The sequence below is a fragment of the Anolis sagrei genome, chromosome 6 (assembly GCF_037176765.1).
Source record: "Anolis sagrei isolate rAnoSag1 chromosome 6, rAnoSag1.mat, whole genome shotgun sequence".
Lineage (NCBI taxonomy): Eukaryota > Metazoa > Chordata > Lepidosauria > Squamata > Dactyloidae > Anolis > Anolis sagrei.
The window spans coordinates 920,698-945,201 of NC_090026.1; the positions used below are offsets into that span (position 1 = coordinate 920,698).

The following is a 24,504-nucleotide window of genomic DNA, read 5'->3' on the forward strand; positions in this document are numbered from 1 at the left end:
CACCCCTTTCTGGCCTGCCCTAGTGCTTTATTTATTTGTCGTGTCAGATCAACCAGTCAATTCTATTACATTTCTAACAGAACAAAGCAAACAAACAGAGAAAATACAAAATGTGTGAGTTTGGTAGTTGGTTAAATGTCCTTTGACCAGTATCTGGCCACTTGGAGTGCCTCTGGTGTTGCCGCAAGAAGGTCCTCCCTTGTGCATCATGTGGAAGAAGGGCTCAGGGTGCATTGCAGCAGGTGGTCAGTGGTTTTCTCTTCTCCGCACTTGCATGTCGAGGATTCCACGTTGTGGCCCCATTTCTTGAGGTTGGCTCTGCATCTCGTGGTGCCCGAGTGCAGTCTGTTCAGCGCCTTCCAAGTCGCCCAGTCCTCTGTGTGCCCAGGGGGGAGTCTCTCATTTGGTATCAGCCATGGGTTTGAGCCTGCCACTTTTGGACTCTTGCTTGCTGGGTTGTTCCAGCGAGTGTCTCTGTAGATCTTAGAAAACTATTTCTTGATTTCAGTCGTTGACGTGCTGGCTGATACCCAAACAGGGGATGAGCTGGAGATGTCTCTGCCTTGGTCCTTTCACTATTGGCTGCTACTTCCCGGCGGATGTCAGGTGGTGCAATACCAGCTAAGCAGTGTAATTTCTCCAGTGGTGTAGGGCACAGACACTCCATGTCTCATTCAGGGCCACATCCACTGTTTTAGCGTGGTGAGATGTGTTCCACACTGGGCATGCGTACTCAGCAGCAGAGTAGCACAGCGCAAGGGCAGATGTCTTCACTGTGTCTGGTTGTGATCCCCAGGTTGTGCCAGCCAGCTTTCGTATGATATTGTTTCTAGCGCCCATTTTTTGCTTGATGTTCAGGCAGTGCTTCTTGTAGGTCAGAGCACGGTCCAGAGTGACTCCTCCCAGGTACTTGGGTGCGCTGCAATGCTCCCGTGGGATTCCTTCCTTCCCAGGTAATAATCCTCAGAGCTCGGGATGCTTCTCTGTTCTTAAGGTGAAAGGCACATGTCTGTGTTTTAGATGGGTTAGGGATCAGCTGGTTTTCCCTGTAATAGGCAGTAAGAGCACCTAGAGCTTCGGAGAGCTTCTGTTCTACCATCTCAAAGCTCCCTGCTTGAGCGGTGATGGCACGATCATCAGCATAGATGGAGCTCTCTGTCCCTTCTGGCAGTGGCTGGTCATTTGTGTAGATGTGGAACATGGATGGAGGAAGCACGCTCCCCGGAGGCAGGCCGTTCTTCTGTTTCCGCCATCTGCTTCTCTGGCCCTGGAACTCAACAAAAAAGCTCCTGTTCTGTAGCAAGTTTCCTATGAGAGCTTCAGAGAGCTTCTGTTCCTCCATCTCCAAGCTCCCTGCTTGAGCGGTGATGGTCTGAGTGCTGAGTCTGTGGGACACTCCTTGCAGGTGTTGCTGTGACTTGAAAGAGGAAGAGGAGGAGGAAGAGGGGCCCAGGAAGTGCGCGGGGAGTGGCGCCCTTTGCCCGGCTTATCGGAGAGCAAACAAGGCGCCTGGGCACCCATCGCAGCCACTGCCACTGCCACTGCCGCCATCATGTGTACGGGGGTCTGTGCCCGGCTGGTGGGCCTGACCTTGGTGGCCTCTGGCCTGGCCTGCATTGTGGCCAACGTCCTGCTGATGTTCCCCAACGCAGAGCGCAAGTGGACCCCCGACGGCATCACCCTCCAGGTCTGGCTCCTGGGGGGGATCGTAGGAGGGGGCCTCATGGTGAGTGACACTTCCAGGGAGGGGAGGGGACCAAGGGGGGGGGGGGCTTCATAGCATCCCAGAGTTGGAAGGGACTCCCAAAGGTCATCCAACAAAATCCCTTCGGAAAGCGCAATCCAAGCAATGTCTTCTGATGTGCCATCTTTGTTGGGATAGAATTGGAGGGGACCCCCAAAGGTCATCCAGCCCAGCCCCTTCGGAAAGCACAATCCAAGCAATGTCTCCTGATGTGCCATCTCTGTTGGGATAGAATTGGAGGGGACCCCCAAAGATCATCCAGTCCAACCCCCTTCTGCCAGGCCGAGTAAGCACAGTCCAAGCAATATCTCCTTATGTCCCATCACTGTCTCAATCCAAACTATTGAGGATGGGATAGAGAGCCCTATAATCGTAAAGTTAGAAGGATCCCCAAAGGTCATCCAGCCCAGCCCCTTCGGAAAGCGCAATCCAAGCAACGTCTCCTGATGTGCCACCTCCGTTGGGATAGAATTGGAGGATCCTAGAAGCATAAAGTTGGGAGGGACCCCCAAAGGTCATCCAGTCCAACCCCCTTCTGCCAGGCCGAGTAAGCACAATCTAAGCAATGTCTCCTGATGTGCAATCTCTGTTTCAATCCAAATTATTGAGGATTGGGTAGAGCAGTGGTTCTCAACCTTTCTAATGCGGTGACCCCTAAATAAAGTTTCTCGTGTTGTGGTGACCCCCAACCATATTTTCGTTGCTACTTCATAAATAATTTTGCCTGCCAGGAGTGCCATTTGGCTGTCTCAGGGGGTCGGCAGTTATTTTGGCGGGGGGGGGGGGGGGGGGGGGGCTGGGAAGACAGCTTCGTGACCCCCCAAAATGGCTACACGACCCCCCCAGGGGGCACGACCCCCGGGTTGAGAACCGCTGGGTTAGAGAATCCTATAATCGTAAAGTTGGAAGGGACCCCCAAAGGTCATCTAGCCCAGCCCCTTCGGAAAGCGCAATCCAAGCAACGTCTCCTGATGTGCTACCTCCGTTGGGATAGAATAAAGAAGAATAAAGTTGGAAGGGACCCCCAAAGGTCATCCAGTCCAACCCCCTTCTGCCAGGCCGAGTAAGCACAGTCCAAACAATGTGTCCTTATGTCCCGTCACTGCTTCAATCCAAACTATTGAGGATGGGATAGAGAATCCTATAATTGTAAAGTTGGAGGGGACCCCCAAAGGTCATCCAGTCCAACCCCCTTCTGCCAGGCAGCCTAAGCACAATCCAAGCAATGTCTCCTGATGTGTGATCTCTGTTTCAATCCAAACTATTGAGGATGGGATAGAGAATCCTATAATCGTAAAGTTGGGAGGGACCCCCAAAGGTCATCCAGTCCAACCCCCTTCTGCCAGGCCAAGTAAGCAGAGTTCAAGCAATGTCTCCTTGTGTCCCGTCACTGTTTCAATCCAAGGGATTATGGATGGGATAGAGAATCCTATAATCATAAAGTTGGAAGGGATCCCCAAAGATCATCCAGTCCAGCCCCTTCGGAAACACAATCCAAGCAACGTCTTCTGATGTGCCACCTCCGTTGGGATAGAATTGGAGAACCCTAGAAGCATAAAGTTGGAAGGGACCCCCAAAGGTCATCCAGTCCAACCCCCTTCTGCCAGGCAGCCTAAGCACAATCCAAGCAATGTCTCCTTATGTCCCGTCACTGTTTCAATCCAAACTATTGAGGATGGGATAGAGAATCCTATAATCGTAAAGTTGGGAGGGACCCCCAAAGATCATCCAGTCCAACCCCCGCCCAGGGAGGGGAGGGGACCGGGGGGGGGGGCTTCATATCATCCCAGAGTTAGAAGGGACCACCAAAGGTCATCCAGCCAAGCCCCTTCGGAAAGCGCAATCCAAGCAATGTCTCCTGATAGAAATGGAGAACCCTAGAAGCAGAAAGTTGGGAGGGAACCCCAAAGGTCATCCAGTCCAACCCCCTTCTGCCAGGCAGCCTAAGCACAATCCAAGCAATGTCTCCTCATGTGTGATCTCTGTTTCAATCCAAACTATTGAGGATGGGATAGAGAATCCTATAATCGTAAAGTTGGGAGGGACCCCCAAAGGTCATCCAGTCCAACCCCCTTCTGCCAGGCCGAGTAAGCACAGTCCAAGCAATGTCTCCTTGTGTCCCGTCACTGTTTCAATCCAAGGGATTACGGATGGGATAGAGAATCCTATAATCGTAAAGTTGGAAGGGATCCCCAAAGGTCATCCAGTCCAGCCCCTTCGGAAACACAATCCAAGCAACGTCTTCTGATGTGCCACCTCCGTTGGGATAGAATTGGAGAACCCTAGAAGCATAAAGTTGGGAGGGACCCCCAAAGGTCATCCAGCCAAGCCCCTTCAGAAAGCACAATCCAAGCAATGTCTTCTGATGTGCCACCTTCGTTGGGATAGAATTGGAGGGGACCCCCAAAGGTCATCCAGTCCAACCCCCTTCTGCCAGGCCTAGTAAGCGCAATCCAAGCAACATCTCCTGATGTGCCACCTCCGTTGGTGTAGAATTGGAGAACCCTATAATCGTAAAGTTGGAAGGGACCCCCTCGCGAACCCCCCCAGGGGTCCCGACCCCCCAGGTTGAGAAACACTGCCCAAAGGTCATCCAGTCCAACCCTTGCAGGAAAAGTACAAGCCAAGCAATGTGCCCTTATGTGGCATCTTTGTTGTTATCCACAGTGTTTGGGGTGGAATAGAACCCTAGAAGCATAAAGTTGGGAGGGACCCCCAAAGGGCATCTAGTCCAACCCACACAGGGAAAGCACACTCCAAGCCATGTGTCCTTTATGTGGCATCTCTGTTGTTATCCACAGTGTTTGGGGTGGAATAGAATTGGAGAACCCTAGAAGCATAAAGTTGGGAGGGACCCCCAAAGCTCATCCAGTCCAACCCCCTTCTGCCAGGCTGAGTATGCACCGTCCAAGCAATGTCTCCTTATGTCCCATCACTTTTTCAATCCAAACTATTGAGGATGGGATAGAGAGCCCTATAATCGTAAAGTTGGAAGGGACCCCCAAAGGTCATCCAGCCAAGCCCCTTCGGAAAGCGCAATCCAAGCAACGTCTCCTGATGTGCCACCTCCGTTGGGATAGAATTGGACAACAAAAACCCCTTCCGAATAATATAACACCTCTTTCAAAGGAGCCCATTGGGAAGTTCTTCCCACTGTTTTCTGGGGTTGGATGGATGTCCTTTTGAAGCACCTTTTAACTCTAATATTCTTGGGGAAGGACCCCCAAAGGGCATCTAGTCCAGCCCACTCCAAAGGAGGACATCCCCTCTGTCTTCTGAGTAGCCTGTAGCCAATAATAATAATAATAATAATAATAATAATAATAATAATAATAACAACAACCCCTTTCAAAGGAGCCCATTGGGAAGTTCTTCCCACTGTTTGCTGGGGTTGGACTGGATGGCCTTTGGAAGCCCCTTTCAACTCTAATATTCTTGGGGAGGGACCCCTGAGGACATCTAGTCCAGCTCACTCCAAAGGAGCCCATCCCCTCTGTCCTCTGAGTAGCCTGTAGCCAACAACAACAACAACAACAACAACAACAACAACAACAATAACCCCTTTCAAAGGAGCCCATTTGGAAGTTCTTCCCACTGTTTGCTGGGGTTGGACTGGATGGCCTTTGGAAGCCCCCTCCAATTCAAATATTCTTGGGGAGGGACCCCCGAGGACATCTAGTCCAACCCCTTCCAAAGGAGCCCATCGGTCCTCTGAGTAGCCGGTTTCACTATCTCTAAAGGCAGCTCTTCCGTTGAAAGAGGAAGCTGGAGCATCCCCATAACAGGAAACATAGCACCCCAAAGAGCACGTAGTCCAACCCCTGAGGCTAATGCAAGAGATACAGGAATATATTTCCCCTTTGTTAGCCTTTTCAGGGCCAAACCAGTCAGGAAGCCCAGCCTTGCCTTCTGCTACAAGGAAGAGATTCTCCTTCCCTCTTGACCTTTGAGCCAATCTCTCCATCGGTGCCAGGAAATCACCTGCGTGGCTTATCTCTGTGCTGCAGGTGGGGAATTACAAGGGAACACGGGGGGGGGGGGGATAAAGCCAGGTGAGCTTTGACCCCCTCCCAGCATCCGATGCCTGAGCCACATTGCTTACAATAACCCATTTCGTTGAGATTCAGAGAAGCGCCAATCAAACAATGCTAACGAAGGAGAAGGAGATTGCAGTGCACCTGTCGTCAATTAAAAGGAGGCCATCCGTACAACTGGTGTGGAGCCATTCATGAAGAATAATCATGACTACAAAAAAAACCCAGTTGACCTAATAGAGAGGTTGTCATCAAAATTATTTTTTTATTTATTTATCGTGTCAGGACAGGAGCAGAATTCAAAACAATCTTGACAGATTAGAGAGATGATGGGCCAAAACTAACAAAATGAAGTTCAACAGTGACAAATGCAAGAGACTCCACTTTGGCAGAAAAAATGAAATGCAAAGATACAGAATGGGGGACAATGCCTGGCTCGAGAGCAGGACGTGTGAAAAAGATCTTGAAGTCCTCGTGGACAACAAGTTAAACATGAGCCAACAATGTGATGTGGCGGCAAAAAAAGCCAATGGGATTTTGGCCTGCATCAATAGGAGCATAGTGCCTAGATCTAAGGAAGTCATGCTCCCCATGCTCTATTCTGCTTTGGTTAGACCACACCTGGAATATTGTGTCCAATTCTGGGCACCACAATTGAAGAGAGATATTGACAAGCTAGAATGTGTCCAGAGGAGGGCGACTAAAATGATCAAGGGTCTGGAGAACAAGCCCTATGAGGAGCGGCTTGGGGAGTTGGGCATGTTTAGCCTGAAGAAGAGAAGGCTGAGAGGAGATATGATAGCCATGTATAAATGTGTGAGAGGAAGCCACAGGGAGGAGGGAGCAAGCTTGTTTTCTGCTTCCTTGGAGACTAGGACGCAAGGGAACAATGGCTTCAAACTACAAGAGAGGAGATTCCATCTGAACATGAGGAAGAACTTCCTGACTGTGAGAGCCGTTCAGCAGTGGAACTCTCTGCCCCGAAGTGTGGTGGAGGCTCCTTCTTTGGAAGCTTTTAAGCAGAGGCTGGATGGCCATCTGTCAGGGATGATTTGAATGCAACATTCCTGCTTCTTGGCAGAATGGGGTTGGACTGGATGGCCCAGGAGGTCTCTTCCAACTCTTGATTCTATGATTCTAGGAGCAACCAGACATTTGTATTGCATTTTTAACAAAGCAAGCAAACAAACAGACAAAACACAAAGTTTGCAAACTTGGTAGTGGATTAGATGTCCTTTGAATGGTATCTGGCCCCTTGGAGTGCCTCTGGTGTTGCTGCAAGGAGGTCCTCCCTTGTGCATCATGTGGCAGGGCTCAGGTTGCATTGCAGCAGGTGGTCAGTGGTTGGCTCTTCTCCGCACTCGCATGTCGTGGACTCCACTTTGTGGCCCCATTTCCAAAGGTTGGTTCTGCATCTCGTGGTGTCAGAGCGCAGTCTGTTCAGCGCCTTCCAAAGGACACAGAAGCAGCGAGAGCAGCGCAGCAGCAGCTAGGCTTGGATTTTGACAATCAGCTGTTTACCCTTTTAAAATATTCTTAAAACTCAAAAGGTTATTCCCTGAGAGTAGAGGCCCGAAATGCAAAAAAGCGAGATAGCAGATAGTGTTAGAAATTAGCTAGGAAAAATATGGCACCTGTTGGGGTTCAGCCTGAGTTTGAACGTGAACCTGATTCTCTGTCTGTTCCTCCTGATGCTAATGAAAGTATATTTACTGATGCTCGTGGAAATGTACCTCTTGATGCCAATGCTCCTGAAATTAGTGAGGAAGAAACTGCTGTAGGTTTGGAAAATGCCAATGTTCCTGAAATGAGTGAGGAAGGAACTTCTGTAGATTTGGGAAATGAAAGTACCAGTGTTCCTGAGAATGTTTCAGAGTGAGACCTTGAACTTTCCCTCCCTTCTGCACCTGTTAACTCTAATGACAACAGAAGGGGCCAAATTTGGGAAGACAGAAGTAAATCACTCAGTTTGCGTCGATCCTCCCGAATTCAAGAATTAAAAACATTGGCTTCAAAACAGAAGGGCGGTTCACGGAACCGATTCTTGAGTTTTAATTGCCTTACGCCGGGCTGACTGTCTCAGTTCAGGCATCGTTTCAGAATTGATGAAGACCTTGGCAGTTCTCCCGGTTCCCTGGCCATAGTTTGGGAAGATTTCTAGGGTATCAAGTACGGTTAGTGGATTGCTAACAGGTTCCAGTATTTCCCAGTGAGGCTTTTGGTTTTGCTTTGTCCATTTAAATTCATGTTTGCTGATAGAATCATAGAATCAAAGAGTTGGAAGAGACCTCTTGGGCCATCCTCCAGTCCAACCCATTCTGCCAAGAAGCAGGAATATTGCATTCAAAGCACCCCTGACAAATGGCCATCCAGCCTCTGCTTAAAAGCTTCCAAAGAAGGAGCCTCCACCACACTCCAGGGCAGAGAGTTCCACTGCTGAACGGCTCTCACAGTCAGGAAGTTATTCCTAATGTTCAGATGGAATCTCCTCTCTTGTAGTTTGAAGCCATTGTTCCATTGCGTCCTAGTCTCCAAGGAAGCAGAAAACAAGCTTGCTCCCTCCTCCTCCTCCCTGTGGCTTCCTCTCACATATTTATACATGGCCCTCATCATATCTCCTCTCAGCCTTCTCTTCTTCAGGCTAAACATGCCCAGTTCCCTAAGCCGCTCCTCATAGGGCTTGTTCTCCAGACCCTTGATCATTTTAGTCGCCCTCCTCTGGACACATTCCAGCTTAGAGTCAATATCTCTCTTGAATTGTGGTGCCCACAATTGGACACAATATTCCAGATGTGGTCTAACCAAAGCAGAATAGAGGGGTAGCATTACTTCCTTAGATCTAGACACTATGCTCCTATTGATGCAGGACAAAATCCCATTGGCTGTGGCTTTTGCTGTGGCTTTTGACTTTGCATTTTTCCTTTATTTTGTAACCATTTTTCTTCAATAAAAAAGGATTGTTTTTCACAGCCAAGTGTGGTGGAGAGTTATCTTAGGGCCTCGTTCCCTGCTCTGGATTGCAACAGCACCAAAATGGAGTCGATCCATCAACTCGCGGATATGGGGGCCTGAGGCGTTTCGGTATCCGCGGTTTGAAGGAACGCAGATTCGGCCTCCCTGGGACACCAGGATGCCTGTGGTCTCCCACGGACCAGAAAAAGTTATTTTCATGCATTTTTACAGTTTCAGGCAAGAAAGGGACACAAAGTATCAGTCTGGAGAAGTTAAAGTTACAGTTTGATTAGTCTTTATTGGGGGATTGGTTACATAGTTTGGGTTGGGAAAACGAGTGAAAGGAGAGAGCACACGGCTGCAAAGAGTCCCTGGTTGAGGCTGCTGCTGGGGCACATTTCATTATTATTATTATTATTATTATTATTTTATTATAACTTTATTTGTACCTCGCTAGCATCTCCCGAAGGACTCGATGCGGCTTACAAAGGCCAAGGCCTCAACCCACAATACAACAATACAAAACCTAAGGCAAATTAAAAACAGTTAAGCAAACTAAACAACAAGTAATAAACAATGCACTAAGACGCAATAAAACTGGGCCGGGCCAGAGTAATGGGTACAAGAGTTAAAAAGTGCTGGTGTGACAGGTGGACTATAAGGCTGATAGGGCAAGTGCAGTGTGCAGTATGCGGCAATGTTAATTTAATAAAGTGCTTATGGGACTTGGTATTGGGGTTCCCTATTCAGGGAAGGCACATCGGAACAGCCAGGTCTTCAAGTTCTTTCTGAAGACTGCCAGCGAAGGGGCCTGTCTAAGATCTTTGGGGAGGCGTTCCAGAGTCGGGGGGCCACCACAGAAAAGGCCCTGTCTCGAGTCCCCACCAAGCGTGCTTGTGATGCGGGCGGGATCACGAGCAGGGCCTCTCCAGATGACCGGAGTGAACGTGTGGGTTCGTAAATGGAGATGCGGTCACGCATCAGATTTGGCCCAACTTGGCATTCAGGAACTGTGGAACTCCCTGCGGCTGGTCAGATCAGCTTGAAGGCAGGGGTCTGGGATGCCCTCGACGACAAGCTGACAGGACAAAAGGGTGCTGAAGGAGATCTGTATTGAAAGGGGGAGGAGAAGGGGGGCCAGTTATCTATACATTCCAGAAACCTGGTCCAGCTTAGTACAGGCCGTACCTTCTTGCTTCTAAAAGTAAGGAGTCTCTCTCCCTCCTTCCTGACAGGTCAAAGGAGGCCTCTTGAAGGATCTGTGTTAGCTGTAAACTTTAGAAAAAAATATGGAGACATGCCTCTTGCATGTAGAAAGATATAATGTGATATCTCTGTTACGCTTAAAGTGACGTAGTGATGATGTTACGCATGTAGAAGCATGTTTCTTTGTTTGCCTGCAATTGAAGATGGATAAAATGGAAAGCTCCACTGGCTGCCGATCTGCTACTGGGCTCAATTCAAGGTGCTGGCATTGGCCTATAAAGCCTTAAACGGTTCCGGCCCAAGCTACCTATCTAACCACATCTCTGCCTATGAACCCACCAGGACTTTGAGATCTTCCGGGGAGACCCTGCTCTCGATCCCGCCTGCTTCTCAAGCTCGGCTGGCGGGGACGAGAGATAGGGCCTTCTTGGTGGTGGCCCCTAGCCTGTGGATCGCCCTTCCCACGGACATTAGGCTAGCACCATCTCTAATGGTATTCCGCAAAAAAGTGAAGACCTGGCTGTTCAAGCAGGCGTTCGAATAACTAGTGCAATGATTGGTAATGAACATAGGAATGGAACAATGGATGACGAATCTGGATTATGTTTTTGATAATGAGACGACTGTGATCGGTTATCATAGTAAGTGTTTATTGATTGGGTAATGTGTTAAGTTGCTAATTGTTGTTATATTTTGCATTGAATTATTGCTGTTTTTATTGGTTGTGAACCGCTGTGAGTCGCCTTCGGGCTGCGAACAGTGGTATATAAGTAAAGTAAGTAAGTAAATAAATAAATAAATAAATTTATCCTCACTCTGGTTTGCTTTTGGAGGAGATTCCACGCCAGGGTCTCAGCTGGAAATAAAACATACTTTTCGGCGTCCCAAAAAGGATCGCTCTTGGTATTATCTCTCCTATCACCTGCAACAGGGATAGTGGTGTTCGATAACATGGGGAACGTGGTGCAGGAACGGAGATGAGTGGGAAGCACCCACACTGCAGGGCTGTTGTTTCTCTCCTTGCTGCGCAGGTCCTTTGCACCGGATGCTCTGCCGTGCGGGCCGGAGGGAAGGGCTGCTGCGGACACGGATGCTGCGGGAACCGGTGCCAGGTACAAGGGACGCAGGTGTTACCAGGGGGTGGTTGGGATTATGGGATTTGTAGCCCCAGAATTTATTTATTTATTTATTTATGACATTTATAAGCCGCCCTTCTCACTCCAAAGGGGACTCAGAGCGACTTATAAGATACATACATACATACATACATACATACATATACATATACATATACACACACGCACAGAGCAACTTATAAGATACATACATACATATGTATATATATATATACACACACAAACACACACACACTATATATATATATATATATATATATATTATATTATCAGTATTAATTATTACTATATTGTATTATACCATTATATTGTAGTATTATTAGTAATATTACATGTAATATAAATATATAATTGTAATATCATATTATTAGTAGTAGTATTGTATTGCATTACATTATAACATTATAGATATTATAGGCAAATACAATATGTTATATATTATATTATCAGTATTAATTATTACTATATTGTATTATACCATTATATTGTAATATTATATGTAATATAAATATATAATTGTAATATCATATTATTATTAGTAGTATTTTATTGCATTACATTATAATATTATAGATATTATAGGCATATACAATACGTTATATATTATATTATCAGTATTAATTATTACTATAGTGTAATATACCATTATATTGTAATATTATTAGTAATATTACATGTAATATAAATATATAATTGTAATATCATATTATTATTAGTAGTATTTTATTGCATTACATTATAATATTATAGATATTATAGGCATATACAATATGTTATATATTATATTATCAGTATTAATTATTACTATATTGTAATATACCGTTATATTGTAGTATTATTAGTAATATTACATGTAATATAAATATATAATTGTGATATCATATTATTATTAGTAGTATTTTATTGCATTACATTATAATATTATAGATACTATAGGCATATACAATATGTTATATATTATATTATCAGTATTAATTACTACTATATTGTATTATACCATTATATTGTAGTATTATTAGTAATATTAAATGTAATATAAATATATAATTGAAATATCATATTATTAGTAGTAGTATTGTATTGCATTACATTATAATATTATAGATATTATAGGCATATACAATATGTTATATATTATATTATCAGTATTAATTACTACTATATTGTATTATACCATTATATTGTAATATTATTAGTAATATTACATGTAATATAAATATATAATTGTAATATCATATTATTATTAGTAGTATATATATATATTATATTATCAGTATTAATTACTACTATATTGTATTATACCATTATATTGTCGTATTATTAGTAATATTACATGTAATATAAATATATAATTGTAATATCATATTATTATTAGTAGTAGTATTGTATTGCATTACATTATAATATTATAGATATTATAGGTATATACAATATATTATATTATATTATATTATATTATTAACAAAGCACAGAAGACAAGGTGGAACTGTCCTAGTTCTGTGTCTTCTGCTCAGAAGTCACTGTTCTGTGGATTCTGGGCTTTGTGTTCCCCATGACCAACATTGCCAAGCAACAACTTCTCTGTAGTCAAGGGAATTCTTGGATTTCCCAGTGGGATAAATTGTGTATATCCTTTGCATATGTCCACTCCAATCCCAAGGGTTGCAATGGATCCCTTCCAAGCATGGCATCCATCTGGGTCCAGCCTCATGAGATTTCTGGGTCTGATTTGAATCACTCACTAATGACAGAAAAGCACTCTGTGCATGCTCAGAGTCACACCAGCATCATTACAGGACTGTGTCCTATAGGGCCAGTTGGTGGCAACGTGCGGCACTTTGTGCATGCTCAGATGTACACAAATATGTCTTGGATAGAGTTGGGCTGAACCTTGACCTGTGGTCACCAGCCCAGAGCTGAGGTCCAAAAATCCCATAGAAGAAAGAAGTAGCCACATGAGAGAGGTGGACATGTCCCCAATGGTGGCCAAAGGATACTTTTGCAATGTAGGTATGAGTGCGTTTCTTTCTTTCTTTCTTTCTCCATTTCCTTCCCTCTGCAGATGCTCCGCTCCGTCTTCTGCTCCATTTTTGGGGGCCTGGGGGCCTTCTACTGCCTGGCGGTGGCCTCCGCTGCCCTGGCCAATGGGCCTCGCTGTGAGATGCACGACCACAAGTGGGACTACCCCTTTAAGGACCTCGGGTGAGACTTCGAACAGGGAGGGGGCCAAAGGGAAGGCATACCTGGGTGGGCTCCACCTGTTGAGCCCTGTTAGAGCTGCCCACCTCGCAGCTGGGATGTCATGCTGGGGTTGGTCTGGATGACCGCTGGAGGTCCCTTCCAGATCTGTATTCTGTCATGATTCCTCCTCCCTGTGTCCCACTCCAATCATGACAATGCACTCATGACTTGAGTGCATGGTGTACTCTTGTCCTGCAGTGGCATGGCGGGGTTGGTCTAGATGACCTTTGGGGATCCCTTCCAGATCTGTATTATATTATGATTCCTCATCCCCATGTCCCACTCCAATCATGCCTCTAGATGGAGAAGCCTACACTTTGGGTTCATGGTCCATTCACGTTCTGCAATGGCGTTCTGGGGTTGGTCTAGATGAACAATTGGCCCCCTTCCAGATCCATATTGTGTTATGATTCCTCCTCCATGAGTCCCATGCTAATCATGCATATTGATGGAGAGGCCTACGCTTTAGGTTCATGCTCTGCTCTCATCCTGCAGTGGCATGGCAGGGTTGGTCTACATGACCACTAGATGTCCCTTCCAGATCCCTATTGTGTTATGATTTCTCCTCCCTGTGTCTTACTCTGATCATGTCTCTGGGTTTGAGTGCATGGCCCATTGTAGTCTTGGCCTGGTGAGGTTGGTCTGGATGACCACTAGAAGTCCCTTCCAAATCTGCATCATGTTATGATTTCTCCTCCCTGTGTCCCACTCCAATCATGCCTCTTGATGGAGAAGCCTACACTTTGGGTTCATGGTCTATTCATGTTCTGCAATGGCATGCTCGTGTTAGTCTGAATGACCATTAGAGGTCCCTTCCAGATCTGTATCATGTTATGATTTCTCCCCCCTGTGTCCCACTCCAATCATGCCTCTGGATTTGAAAACATGGTCCACTCCCATCCTGTAGTGGTCTAGATGATCGTTGGGCCCCCTTCCAGATCCATATCGTGTTATGATTCCTCCTCCATGAGTCCCATGCTAATCATGCATATTGATGGAGAGGCCTATGCTTTAGGTTCATGCTCTGCTCTCATCCTGCAGTGGCATGGCAGGGTTGGTCTAGATGACCACTAGATGTCCCTTCCAGATCCATATTGTGTTATGATTTCTCCTCCCTGTTTCTTACTCTAATCATGCCTCTGGATTTGAGTGCATGGTCCATTTCAGTCTTGGCATGGTGAGGTTGGTCTGGATGACCACTAGAAGTCCCTTCCAAATCTGCATCATGTTATGATTCCTCCTCCCTGTCTCCCACTCCAATCATGCCTCTGGATGGAGAAGCCTACACTTTGGGTTCATGGTCCATTCATGTTCTGCAATAGCATGCTCATGTTGGTCTGGATGACCACTACAGGTCCCTTCCAAATCTGCATCATGTTATGATTCCTCCTCCCTGTGTCCCACTCCAATCATGCCTCTGGATTTGAAAACATGGTCCACTCCCGTTCTGCAATGACATGATGGTGTTGGTCTAGATGACCGTTAGGACCCTCTTCCAGATCCATATTGTGTTATGATTCCTCCTCCATGAGTCCCATGCTCATCATGCATATTGATGGAGAGGCCTACACTTTGGGTTCATGCTCCGCTCTCATCCTGCAGTGGTATGGCAGGGTTGGTCTAGATGACCACTAGATGTTCCTTCCAGATCCGTATTGTGTTATGATTTCTCCTCCCTATGTCTTACTCTAATCATGCCTCTGGATTTGAGTGTGTGCTCCACTCCAGTCTTGCAGTGGCATGGTGAGGTTGGTCTGGATGACCACTAGAAGTCCCTTCCAAACCTGCATCACGTTATGATTCCTCCTCCCTGTGTCCCACTCCAATCATGCTTCTGGATGGAGAAGCCTACACTTTGGGTTCATGGTCCATTCATGTTCTGCAATGGCATGTTCATGTTGGTCTGGATGACCACTAGAGGTCCCTTCCAGATCTGCATCATGTTATGATAACCTCCTCCCTGTGTCCCACTCCAATCATGCCTCTGGATTTGAGTGCATGGTCCACTCCAGTCTTGCAGTGGCATGGTGGGGTTGGTCTAGATGACTGTTGGGATCCCCTTCCAGATCCATATTGTGGTATGATTCCTCCTCCATGAGTCCCATGCTAATCATGCATATTGATGGAGAGGCCTTCACTTTGCGTTCATGCTCCGCTCTCATCCTGTTGTGGCATGGCAGGGTTGGTCTAGATGACCTTTGGAGACCCCTTCCAGATCCATATTGTGTTGTGATTCCTCCTCCATAAGTCTCACTCCAATCATGCATAACGATGGAGAGGCCCCAAAAGATGATCCAGGCAGCCCCAAAAAAGAGGGGCTGCAGTGGCATCATGAGGTTGGTCTAGATGACCACTGGATATCCCTTCCAGACACATATCATGTTATGATTTCTCCTCCCCCATACCATATCCAACTCCAATCTGGATTTGAGTGCATGGTCCATTCTTGATGGAGAGGCCTACACTTTGGGTTCATGCTCCACTCTCATCCTGCAGTGGCATGGCAGGGTTGGTCTAGATGACCTTTGGAGACCCCTTCCAGATCCATATTGTGTTGTGATTCCTCCTCCATAAGTCTCACTCCAATCATGCATAAGGATGGAGAGGCCCCAAAAGATGATCCAGGCAGGCCCAAAAAAGAGGGGCTGCAGTGGCATCATGAGGTTGGTCTAGATGACCACTTGATATCCCTTCCAGACACATATCATGTTATGATTTCTCCTCGCCCATACCATATCCAACTCCAATCTGGATTTGAGTGCATGGTCCATTCTTGATGGAGAGGCCTACACTTTGGGTTCATGCTCCACTCTCATCCTGCAGTGGCATGGCAGGGTTGGTCTAGATGACCTTTGGAGACCCCTTCCATATCGTGTTGTGATTCCTCCTCCATAAGTCTCACTCCAATCATGCATAAGGATGGAAAGGCCCCAAAAGATGATCCAGGCAGCCCCAAAAAAGAGGGGCTGCAGTGGCATCATGAGGTTGGTCTAGATGACCACTAGATATCCCTTCCAGACACATATCATGTTATGATTTCTCCTCGCCCATACCATATCCAACTCCAATCTGGATTTGAGTGCATGGTCCATTCTTGATGGAGAGGCCTACACTTTGGGTTCATGCTCCACTCTCATCCTGCAGTGGCATGGCAGGGTTGGTCTAGATGACCTTTGGAGACCCCTTCCATATCGTGTTGTGATTCCTCCTCCATATGTCTCACTCCAATCATGCATAACGATGGAGAGGCCCCAAAAGATGATCCAGGCAGCCCCAAAAAAGAGGGGCTGCAGTGGCATCATGAGGTTGGTCTAGATGACCACTGGATATCCCTTCCAGACACATATCATGTTATGATTTCTCCTCCCCCATACCCTATCCAACTCCAATCTGGATTTGAGTGTATGGTCCATTCTTGTCCTTCAATGGCATGCTGGGGTTGGTCTGGATGACCACTAGATGCCCCTTCCAGATCCGTATCATGTTATAATTCCTCCTCTCCTCTGGATGTGAGCGCATGGTCCACCCCTGCCCGCACTGACCGCATGCCTGTGTCTCCTTCCTGCCCAGCGGGAGCTACCTGCAGAACAAGACGCAGTGGGAGGTGTGCATGAACCCCCCCAAGGTGGTCCTGTGGCACATTGTCCTCTTCTCCATCCTGCTGGGCTTGGGCCTCCTGGAGCTGCTCCTCTGCGGGATCCAGGTGGTCAACGGGCTCCTGGGCACGGTCTGTGGGGACTGCCGCAAGGCCGCTGACCGGGAGGTAAATAAAATGGGGTGCGGGGAGACACCCCCAAATAAATAAGGTGGGGAGGGGGGCAAGGCTGAGTCCACTTTGGCACCTGGGGCAGGGAGCGGGGGTCCATGCCTTTGTCAACATTGCTTGCCTCCCCAGTTTTGGCGGCTCACTTTTGGGTCGCCTTTGGGGTCTAAATCAGAGGGCCCAAATACAAGCAGCCCCCGAGTTACAAACATCTGACTTGCAAACGACTCCTAGTTAAGAAGAGGGCTCGACCAGATGGCCTTTGGAGGTCCCTTCCAAATCTATGATATTATATCTATCTCATGTATATATAGATATGTAGACATGCAATCCCCGAGTTACAAACATCCGACTCCTAGTTGAGAATAGACTTAGACTGGATGGCCTTTGGGGGTCCCTACGAAATCTATGGTTCTATATCTATCTCATGTATGTAGAGATATAGATATACATATAGATATACATGCAGTGCCCAAGTTACAAACATCCAACTTTGAAACCACTCCTAGTGGAGAATAGGGCTGGACTGGATGGCCTTTGGAGGTCCCTTCCAAATCTATGATACTATATCTATCTCATGTATATATAGATATGTAGACATGCAATCCTTGAGTTACAAACATCCGACTCCTAGTTGAGAATAGGCTTGGACTGGATGGCCTTTGGGGGTCCCTTCCAAATCTTTGATATTATATCTATCTCATGTATATATAGATATGTAGACATGCAATCCCCGAGTTACAAACATCCAACTCCTAGTTGAGAATAGGCTTGGACTGGATGGCCTTTGGAGGTCCCTTCCAAATCTATGATACTATATCTATCTCATGTATATATAGATATGTAGACATGCAATCCTTGAGTTACAAACATCCGACTCCTAGTTGAGAATAGACTTGGACTGGATGGCCTTTGGGGGTCCCTTCCAAATCTTTGATATTATATCTATCTCATGTATATATAGATATGTAGACATGCAATCCCCGAGTTACAAACATCCAACTCCTAGTTGAGAATAGGCTTGGACTGGATGGCCTTTGGGGGTCCCTTCCAAATCTTTGATATTATATCTATCTCATGTATATATAGATATGTAGACATGCAATCCCCGAGTTACAAACATCCAACTCCTAGTTGAGAATAGGCTTGGACTGGATGGCCTTTGGGGGTCCCTTCCAAATCTTTGATATTCTATCTATCTCATGTATATATGGATATGTAGACATGCAATCCTTGAGTTACAAGCATCCGACTCCTAGTTGAGAATAGGCTTGGACTGGATGGCCTTTGGGGGTCCCTTCCAAATCTATGATATTATATCTATCTCATGTATATATGGATATGTAGACATGCAATCCTTGAGTTACAAACATCCGACTCCTAGTTGAGAATAGGCTTGGACTGGATGGCCTTTGGGGGTCCCTTCCAAATCTATGATATTATATCTATCTCATGTATATATGGATATGTAGACATGCAATCCTTGAGTTACAAACATCCGACTCCTAGTTGAGAATAGGCTTAGACTGGATGGCCTTTGGGGGTCCCTTCCAAATCTATGATATTATATCTATCTCATGTATATATGGATATGTAGACATGCAATCCTTGAGTTACAAACATCTGACTCCTAGTTGAGAATAGGCTTGGACTGGATGGCCTTTGGGGGTCCCTTCCAAATCTATGATATTATATCTATCTTATGTATATATGGATATGTAGACATGCAATCCTTGAGTTACAAACATCCAACTCCTAGTTGAGAATAGGCTTAGACTGGATGGCCTTTGGGGGTCCCTTCCAAATCTATGATATTATATCTATCTCATGTATATATGGATATGTAGACATGCAATCCTTGAGTTACAAACATCCAACTCCTAGTTGAGAATAGGCTTGGACTGGATGGCCTTTGGGGGTCCCTTCCAAATCTATGATATTATATCTATCTCATGTATATATGGATATGTAGACATGCAATCCTTGAGTTACAAACATCCGACTCCTAGTTGAGAATAGGCTTGGACTGGATGGCCTTTGGGGGTCCCTGCCAAAGCTATGATTCTATATCTATCTCATGTATGTAGAAATATAGATATACATATACATGCAGTGCCCAAGTTACAAACATCCAACTTTGAAACCACGCCTAGTGGAGAATAGGGCTGGACTGGATGGCCTTTGGAGGTCCCTTCCAAATCTATGATACTATATCTATCTCATATATACAAACATATATAAATATAGATATATACATTCAGTGCCTGAGTTAGAAACATCTGGCTTGCAAACGACTCCTTGTCAAGAATAGGGTTGAATTGAATGGCTTTTGGGGATCCCTTCCAAATTTGGAAGGGACCCCGAAGGTCATCCAGTCCAGCCCTATTTTTAACTTGGAGTTATTTGCAAGTCCAATGTTTGTAACTTGGGTGTGGCCTGTGTGTGTGTCATATATATATATATATATATATATATATATATATATATATATAAGGCATGGGCAATCCATTGTTCTAAAGTACTTACAAAACTAAGAGGTGCTGGTGCTTTGCTTCTAAAGTGTTGCTAAAGTTCTGGTGGCGAAAATTTCAAAATTCCAACAAAACTTTCAAAATTTCGTTATAAATGGCAGTTCCGAATTGGTTCTGTCGTAATAATCCCCAATAACAAAATAATAATGAAATTTTGAAAGTTTTGTTGGAGTTCTGAAATTTTTACCACCAGAACTTTAGCAACACTTTAGAAGCAATTATTATTATTATTATTATTATTATTATTATTATTACTTTAGAAGCAAAGCGCCAGCGCCCTCTACTTTTGTAAGTACTTTAGAACCATTTAGAACTATGGATTGCCCATGCCTTATATATATATATATATATATATATATATATATATATATATATATATGCATGCTACACCCAAGTTACAAACATCCGACTTGCAAATAACTCCAAGTTAAAAAATAGGGCTGGACTGGATGACCTTCCAAGTCTATGTCATATATACACACACACAAACTGCCCCAAGTGACAAAATCTGACCTGCAAATGACTCCCAGTTAAGAATAGGGCTGGACTGGATGGCCTTTGGAGGTCCCTTCCAAATCCATGATTCTGTGTCTATCTCATATGTACTGTGTGTGTGCGTGTGTGTATAGGTCCAAGTTACAAACATCCAACTTGTCAACGACTTTTAGTGAAAAATAGGGCTGGACTGGATGGCCTTTGAGGGTCCCTTCCAAATCTATGATTCTATATATTGGGTTGTTGTAGGTTTTTTCAGGCTCTATGGCCATGGTCTAGAGGCATTCTCTCCTGATGTTTTGCCTGCATCTATGGCAAGCACCCTCAGAGGTCGTGAGGTCTGTTGGAAACTAGGAAAATGGGTTTATATATCTGTGGAATAATGACCAGGGTGGGACAAAGGACTCTTGTCTGCTGGAGCTAGGTGTGAATGTTTCAAATGACCACCTTGATTAGCATTTGATAGCCTGGATGTGCCTGGAGCAATCTTTTGTTGAGAGGGCAGCTTTGCCCAAACACGAATCAAGGAACATGAAAGGCACGGCAGACTCCTTCAACCAGAGAAATCAGCCATAGTAGAGCACCTGAGGAATCAACCTGGACACAGCAGGATATCTGAGAAGACAGGAATGCTGGACCACGCTCACAACCACCATGTCAGACTACACAGAGAAGCCATTGACATCCACAAGAAGCATGTGGACAATTTCAACAGAAAGGAGGAAACCAGGAAAATGAACACAATCTGGCTACCAGTATTAGAAAACTAAAATTACAACAGCACAACAACAGAGAGGAAACAAAAAAGGACATCTAATCACCTCTCAACAAAGGATTGCTCCAGGGAATGCTTATCAAGGTGGTCAGTTGAAACATTCCCACCTAGCTCCAGCACACAAGAGTTCTTTGTCCCACCCTGGACATCATTCCACAGATATATAAACCCTTTTTCCTAGTTCTAACAGACCTCACAACCTCTGAGGTTGCCTGCCATAGATGCAGGCGAAACGTCAGGAGAGAATGCCTCTAGAACATGGCCATATAGTCCGAAAAAACCTACAACAACCCAGTGATTCCGGCCATGAAAGCCTCCGACAATGCATTCTATATATTGTTATAGATCGCTCCCAAGTTACAAACATCCAACTTAGAAATGACTCCCAGTTAAGAACGGGGGCGAGACAACAGGAAGTGAGATAAATCTACGTCTTGAAGGGGAAACCCACTCCTGGAAGAGTTGTTATTATGGGGGGAAGGGGTCTCCGCTGAAGCTGTATCCCCCCTCCACATCAGCCAAATCTTCCCAAATCCCATTCTCGCAGGGACAGAAAGAAAGATATTGGCTGGAGTTACACTCCCGAAAGGTCCCTGTTCTGACTTACACTCCCGAAAGGTCCCTGTTCTGACTTACACTCCCGAAAGGTCCCTGTTCTGACTTACGCTCCCGAAAGGTCCCTGTTCTGACTTACACTCCCGAAAGGTCCCTGTTCTGACTTACACTCCCGAAAGGTCCCTGTTCTGACTTACACTCCCGAAAGGTCCCTGTTCTGACTTACACTCCCGAAAGGTCCCTGTTCTGACTTACACTCCCGAAAGGTCCCTGTTCTGACTTACACTCCCGAAAGGTCCTTGTTCTGACTTACACTCCCGAAAGGTCCCTGTTCTGACTTACACTCCCGAAAGGTCCCTGTTCTGACTTACACTCCCGAAAGGTCCCTGTTCTGACTTACACTCCCGAAAGGTCCCTGTTCTGACTTACACTCCCGAAAGGTCCCTGTTCTGACTTACACTCCCGAAAGGTCCCTGTTCTGACTTACACTCCCGAAAAGTCCCTGTTCTGACTTACACTCCCAAAAGGTCCCTGTTCTGGCTTACACTCCCGAAAAGTCCCTGTTCTGACTTACACTCCCGAAAGGTCCCTGTTCTGACTTACACTCCCGAAAGGTCCCTGTTCTGACTTACGCTCCTGAAAGGTCCCTGTTCTGACTTACGCTCTCGAAAGGTCCCTGTTCTGACTTACGCTCCCGAAAGGTCCCTGTTCTGACTTACGCTCCCGAAAGGTCCCTGTTCTGACTTACGCTCCCGAAAGGTCCCTGTTCTGACTTACGCTCCCGAAAGGTCCCTGTTCTGACTTACACTCCCGAAAGGTCCCTGTTCTGACTTACACTCCCGAAAGGTCCCTGTTCTGACTTACATTCCCGAAAGGTCCCTGTTCTGACTTACGCTCCCGAAAGGTCCCTGTTCTGACTTACGCTCCCGAAAGGTCCCTGTTCTGACTTACGCTCCCGAAAGGTCCCTGTTCTGACTTACGCTCGCGAAAGGTCCCTGTTCTGACTTACGCTCCCGAAAGGTCCCTGACTTACGCTCCCGAAAGGTCCCTGTTCTGACTTACGCTCCCGAAAGGTCCCTGTTCTGACTTACGCTCCCGAAAGGTCCCTGTTCTGACTTACGCTCCCGAAAGGTCCCTGTTCTGACTTACACTCCCGAAAGGTCCCTGTTCTGACTTACACTCCTGAAAGGTCCCTGTTCTGACTTACACTCCCAACTTAAGAACCAGCCTATGGAACCTGTCTTGTTTGTAACCTGGGGTCTGCTTGTAATGGGAATGAATGGCAGGTCTGAAGGGTGGGGGGGGGGGATTTAGGGCGAGGGTCCTGTTTGTGGTGCTGACCCAGATCTCCTTTGGTGTCTCTTGCAGGGCGAAGGCTTGTAAAGCCCACCACAATTGATCCACGGGACCTGGTCCTGGAGCTGCTCCCCTCCTTCCTCCGCCTCCTCCTCCCATGTGGACAGACCCCCCCCACACACACTTAAATCCCCCCTTTTCTTTTTCTCTGCCGCAATTTGCACAAGGGCCCCTCCCTTGAAGGGCCAGGAAGGATAAAAACATTCCCCATCCACACAGGACTCTCCTGCTTCTGGGTGTTGTTGTTGTTGTTGTTGTTTTGGGGAAGGTGAGCACAAGTTTCAAGGCACACGGAGACCTCTCACTGGGGGATAATCGAATGTGAAAGTTTAAGGCAAGGTTCTTCTCAATAGTGCATGAAATGCCACTCTGCACATGCTCAGAGGCACTCTCGCTCTCAGTTAGATGTAGTCTGGTAAGCATTGGAATAAGGGAAGAATGACCACTGCACATGCTCAGGGGCATACTCTCTCTCTCTCTCTGCTAGATGCATTCTGGCAAGTGTTGGAATGGGGAAGAATGAGCACTCCGCACATGCTCAGAGGCATGCTCTCTCTCTCTCTCTGCTAGATGCATTCTGGCAAGTGTTGGAATGGGGAAGAATGAGCACTCCGCACATGCTCAGAGGCATGCTCTCTCTCTCTCTCTGCTAGATGCATTCTGGCAAGTGTTGGAATGGGGAAGAATGAGCACTCCGCACATGCTCAGAGGCATGCTCTCTCTCTCTCTCTGCTAGATGCATTCTGGCAAGTGTTGGAATGGGGAAGAATGAGCACTCCGCACATGCTCAGAGGCATGCTCTCTCTCTCTCTCTGCTAGATGCATTCTGGCAAGTGTTGGAATGGGGAAGAATGAGCACTCCGCACATGCTCAGAGGCATGCTCTCTCTCTCTCTCTGCTAGATGCATTCTGGCAAGTGTTGGAATGGGGAAGAATGAGCACTCCGCACATGCTCAGAGGCATGCTCTCTCTCTCTCTCTGCTAGATGCATTCTGGCAAGTGTTGGAATGGGGAAGAATGAGCACTCCGCACATGCTCAGAGGCATGCTCTCTCTCTCTCTCTGCTAGATGCATTCTGGCAAGTGTTGGAATGGGGAAGAATACCTACTCTGCACATGCTCAGAAGTACTTCTCACTCTGCTAAATGAATTCTGCCAAACAGAATTCATCTAGCTAATGGGGAAGAATGAGCACTTTGCACATGCTCAGAGGCATGCTCTCTCTTTCTCTGCTAGACTAGGGGAAGAATGGCCACTCTGCACATGCTCAGAAGCACACTCTCTCTCTCTGCTAGATGCATTCTGGCAAGTGTTGGAAGGGGGAAGAATGACCACTCTGCACATGCTCAGAGGCATGCTCTCTCTCTCTCTGCTAGATGCATTCTGGAAAGTTTTAGAATAGGAGAACAATGACCACTCTGCACATGCTCAGAGGCGCACATTCTCTCTCTCTGCTAGATGCATTCTGGCAAGCATTGGAATAGGGGAAGAATGGCCACTCTGCACATGCTCAGAGGCACTCTCTCTCTCTGCTAGATGCATTCTGGCAAGTGTTGGAATGGGGAAGAATACCTACTCTGCACATGCTCAGAGGTCTTTTTCTCTCTGCTAGTTGAATTCTGCCAAACAGTGGGATGGGGAAGAATGAGCACTCTGCACATGTTCAGAGGCACACTCTTTCTCTCTGCTAGTTGCATTCTGGAAAGTGTTGGAATAG

General features: G+C 46.2%; 1 protein-coding gene across 1 annotated transcript; it reads left to right on the forward strand.

The window, feature by feature from the left end:
- Positions 1 to 1,454: 1,454 nt before the first annotated feature.
- On the forward strand, positions 1,455 to 23,009 carry TM4SF5 (transmembrane 4 L six family member 5). Its single transcript, XM_060758668.2, has 5 exons — positions 1,455 to 1,726; positions 10,968 to 11,048; positions 13,135 to 13,274; positions 16,884 to 17,076; positions 22,801 to 23,009. Exons 1-5 carry the CDS (start codon positions 1,553 to 1,555, stop codon positions 22,813 to 22,815), a joined length of 603 nt encoding a protein of 200 aa, XP_060614651.2. The 5' UTR covers positions 1,455 to 1,552; the 3' UTR covers positions 22,816 to 23,009.
- The last annotated feature ends 1,495 nt before the right edge of the window (positions 23,010 to 24,504 follow it).

Bases quoted from the DNA above. Each gene is read 5' to 3' on its own strand.
- TM4SF5 (XM_060758668.2), top strand. From the start codon at position 1,553: ATGTGTACGGGGGTCTGTGCCCGGCTGGTGGGCCTGACCTTGGTGGCC. The intron at 1,727-10,967 runs GTGAGTGACACT...CTTGCTGCGCAG, and splicing joins TCGTAGGAGGGGGCCTCATG to GTCCTTTGCACCGGATGCTC. The intron at 11,049-13,134 runs GTACAAGGGACG...TTCCCTCTGCAG, and splicing joins GCTGCGGGAACCGGTGCCAG to ATGCTCCGCTCCGTCTTCTG.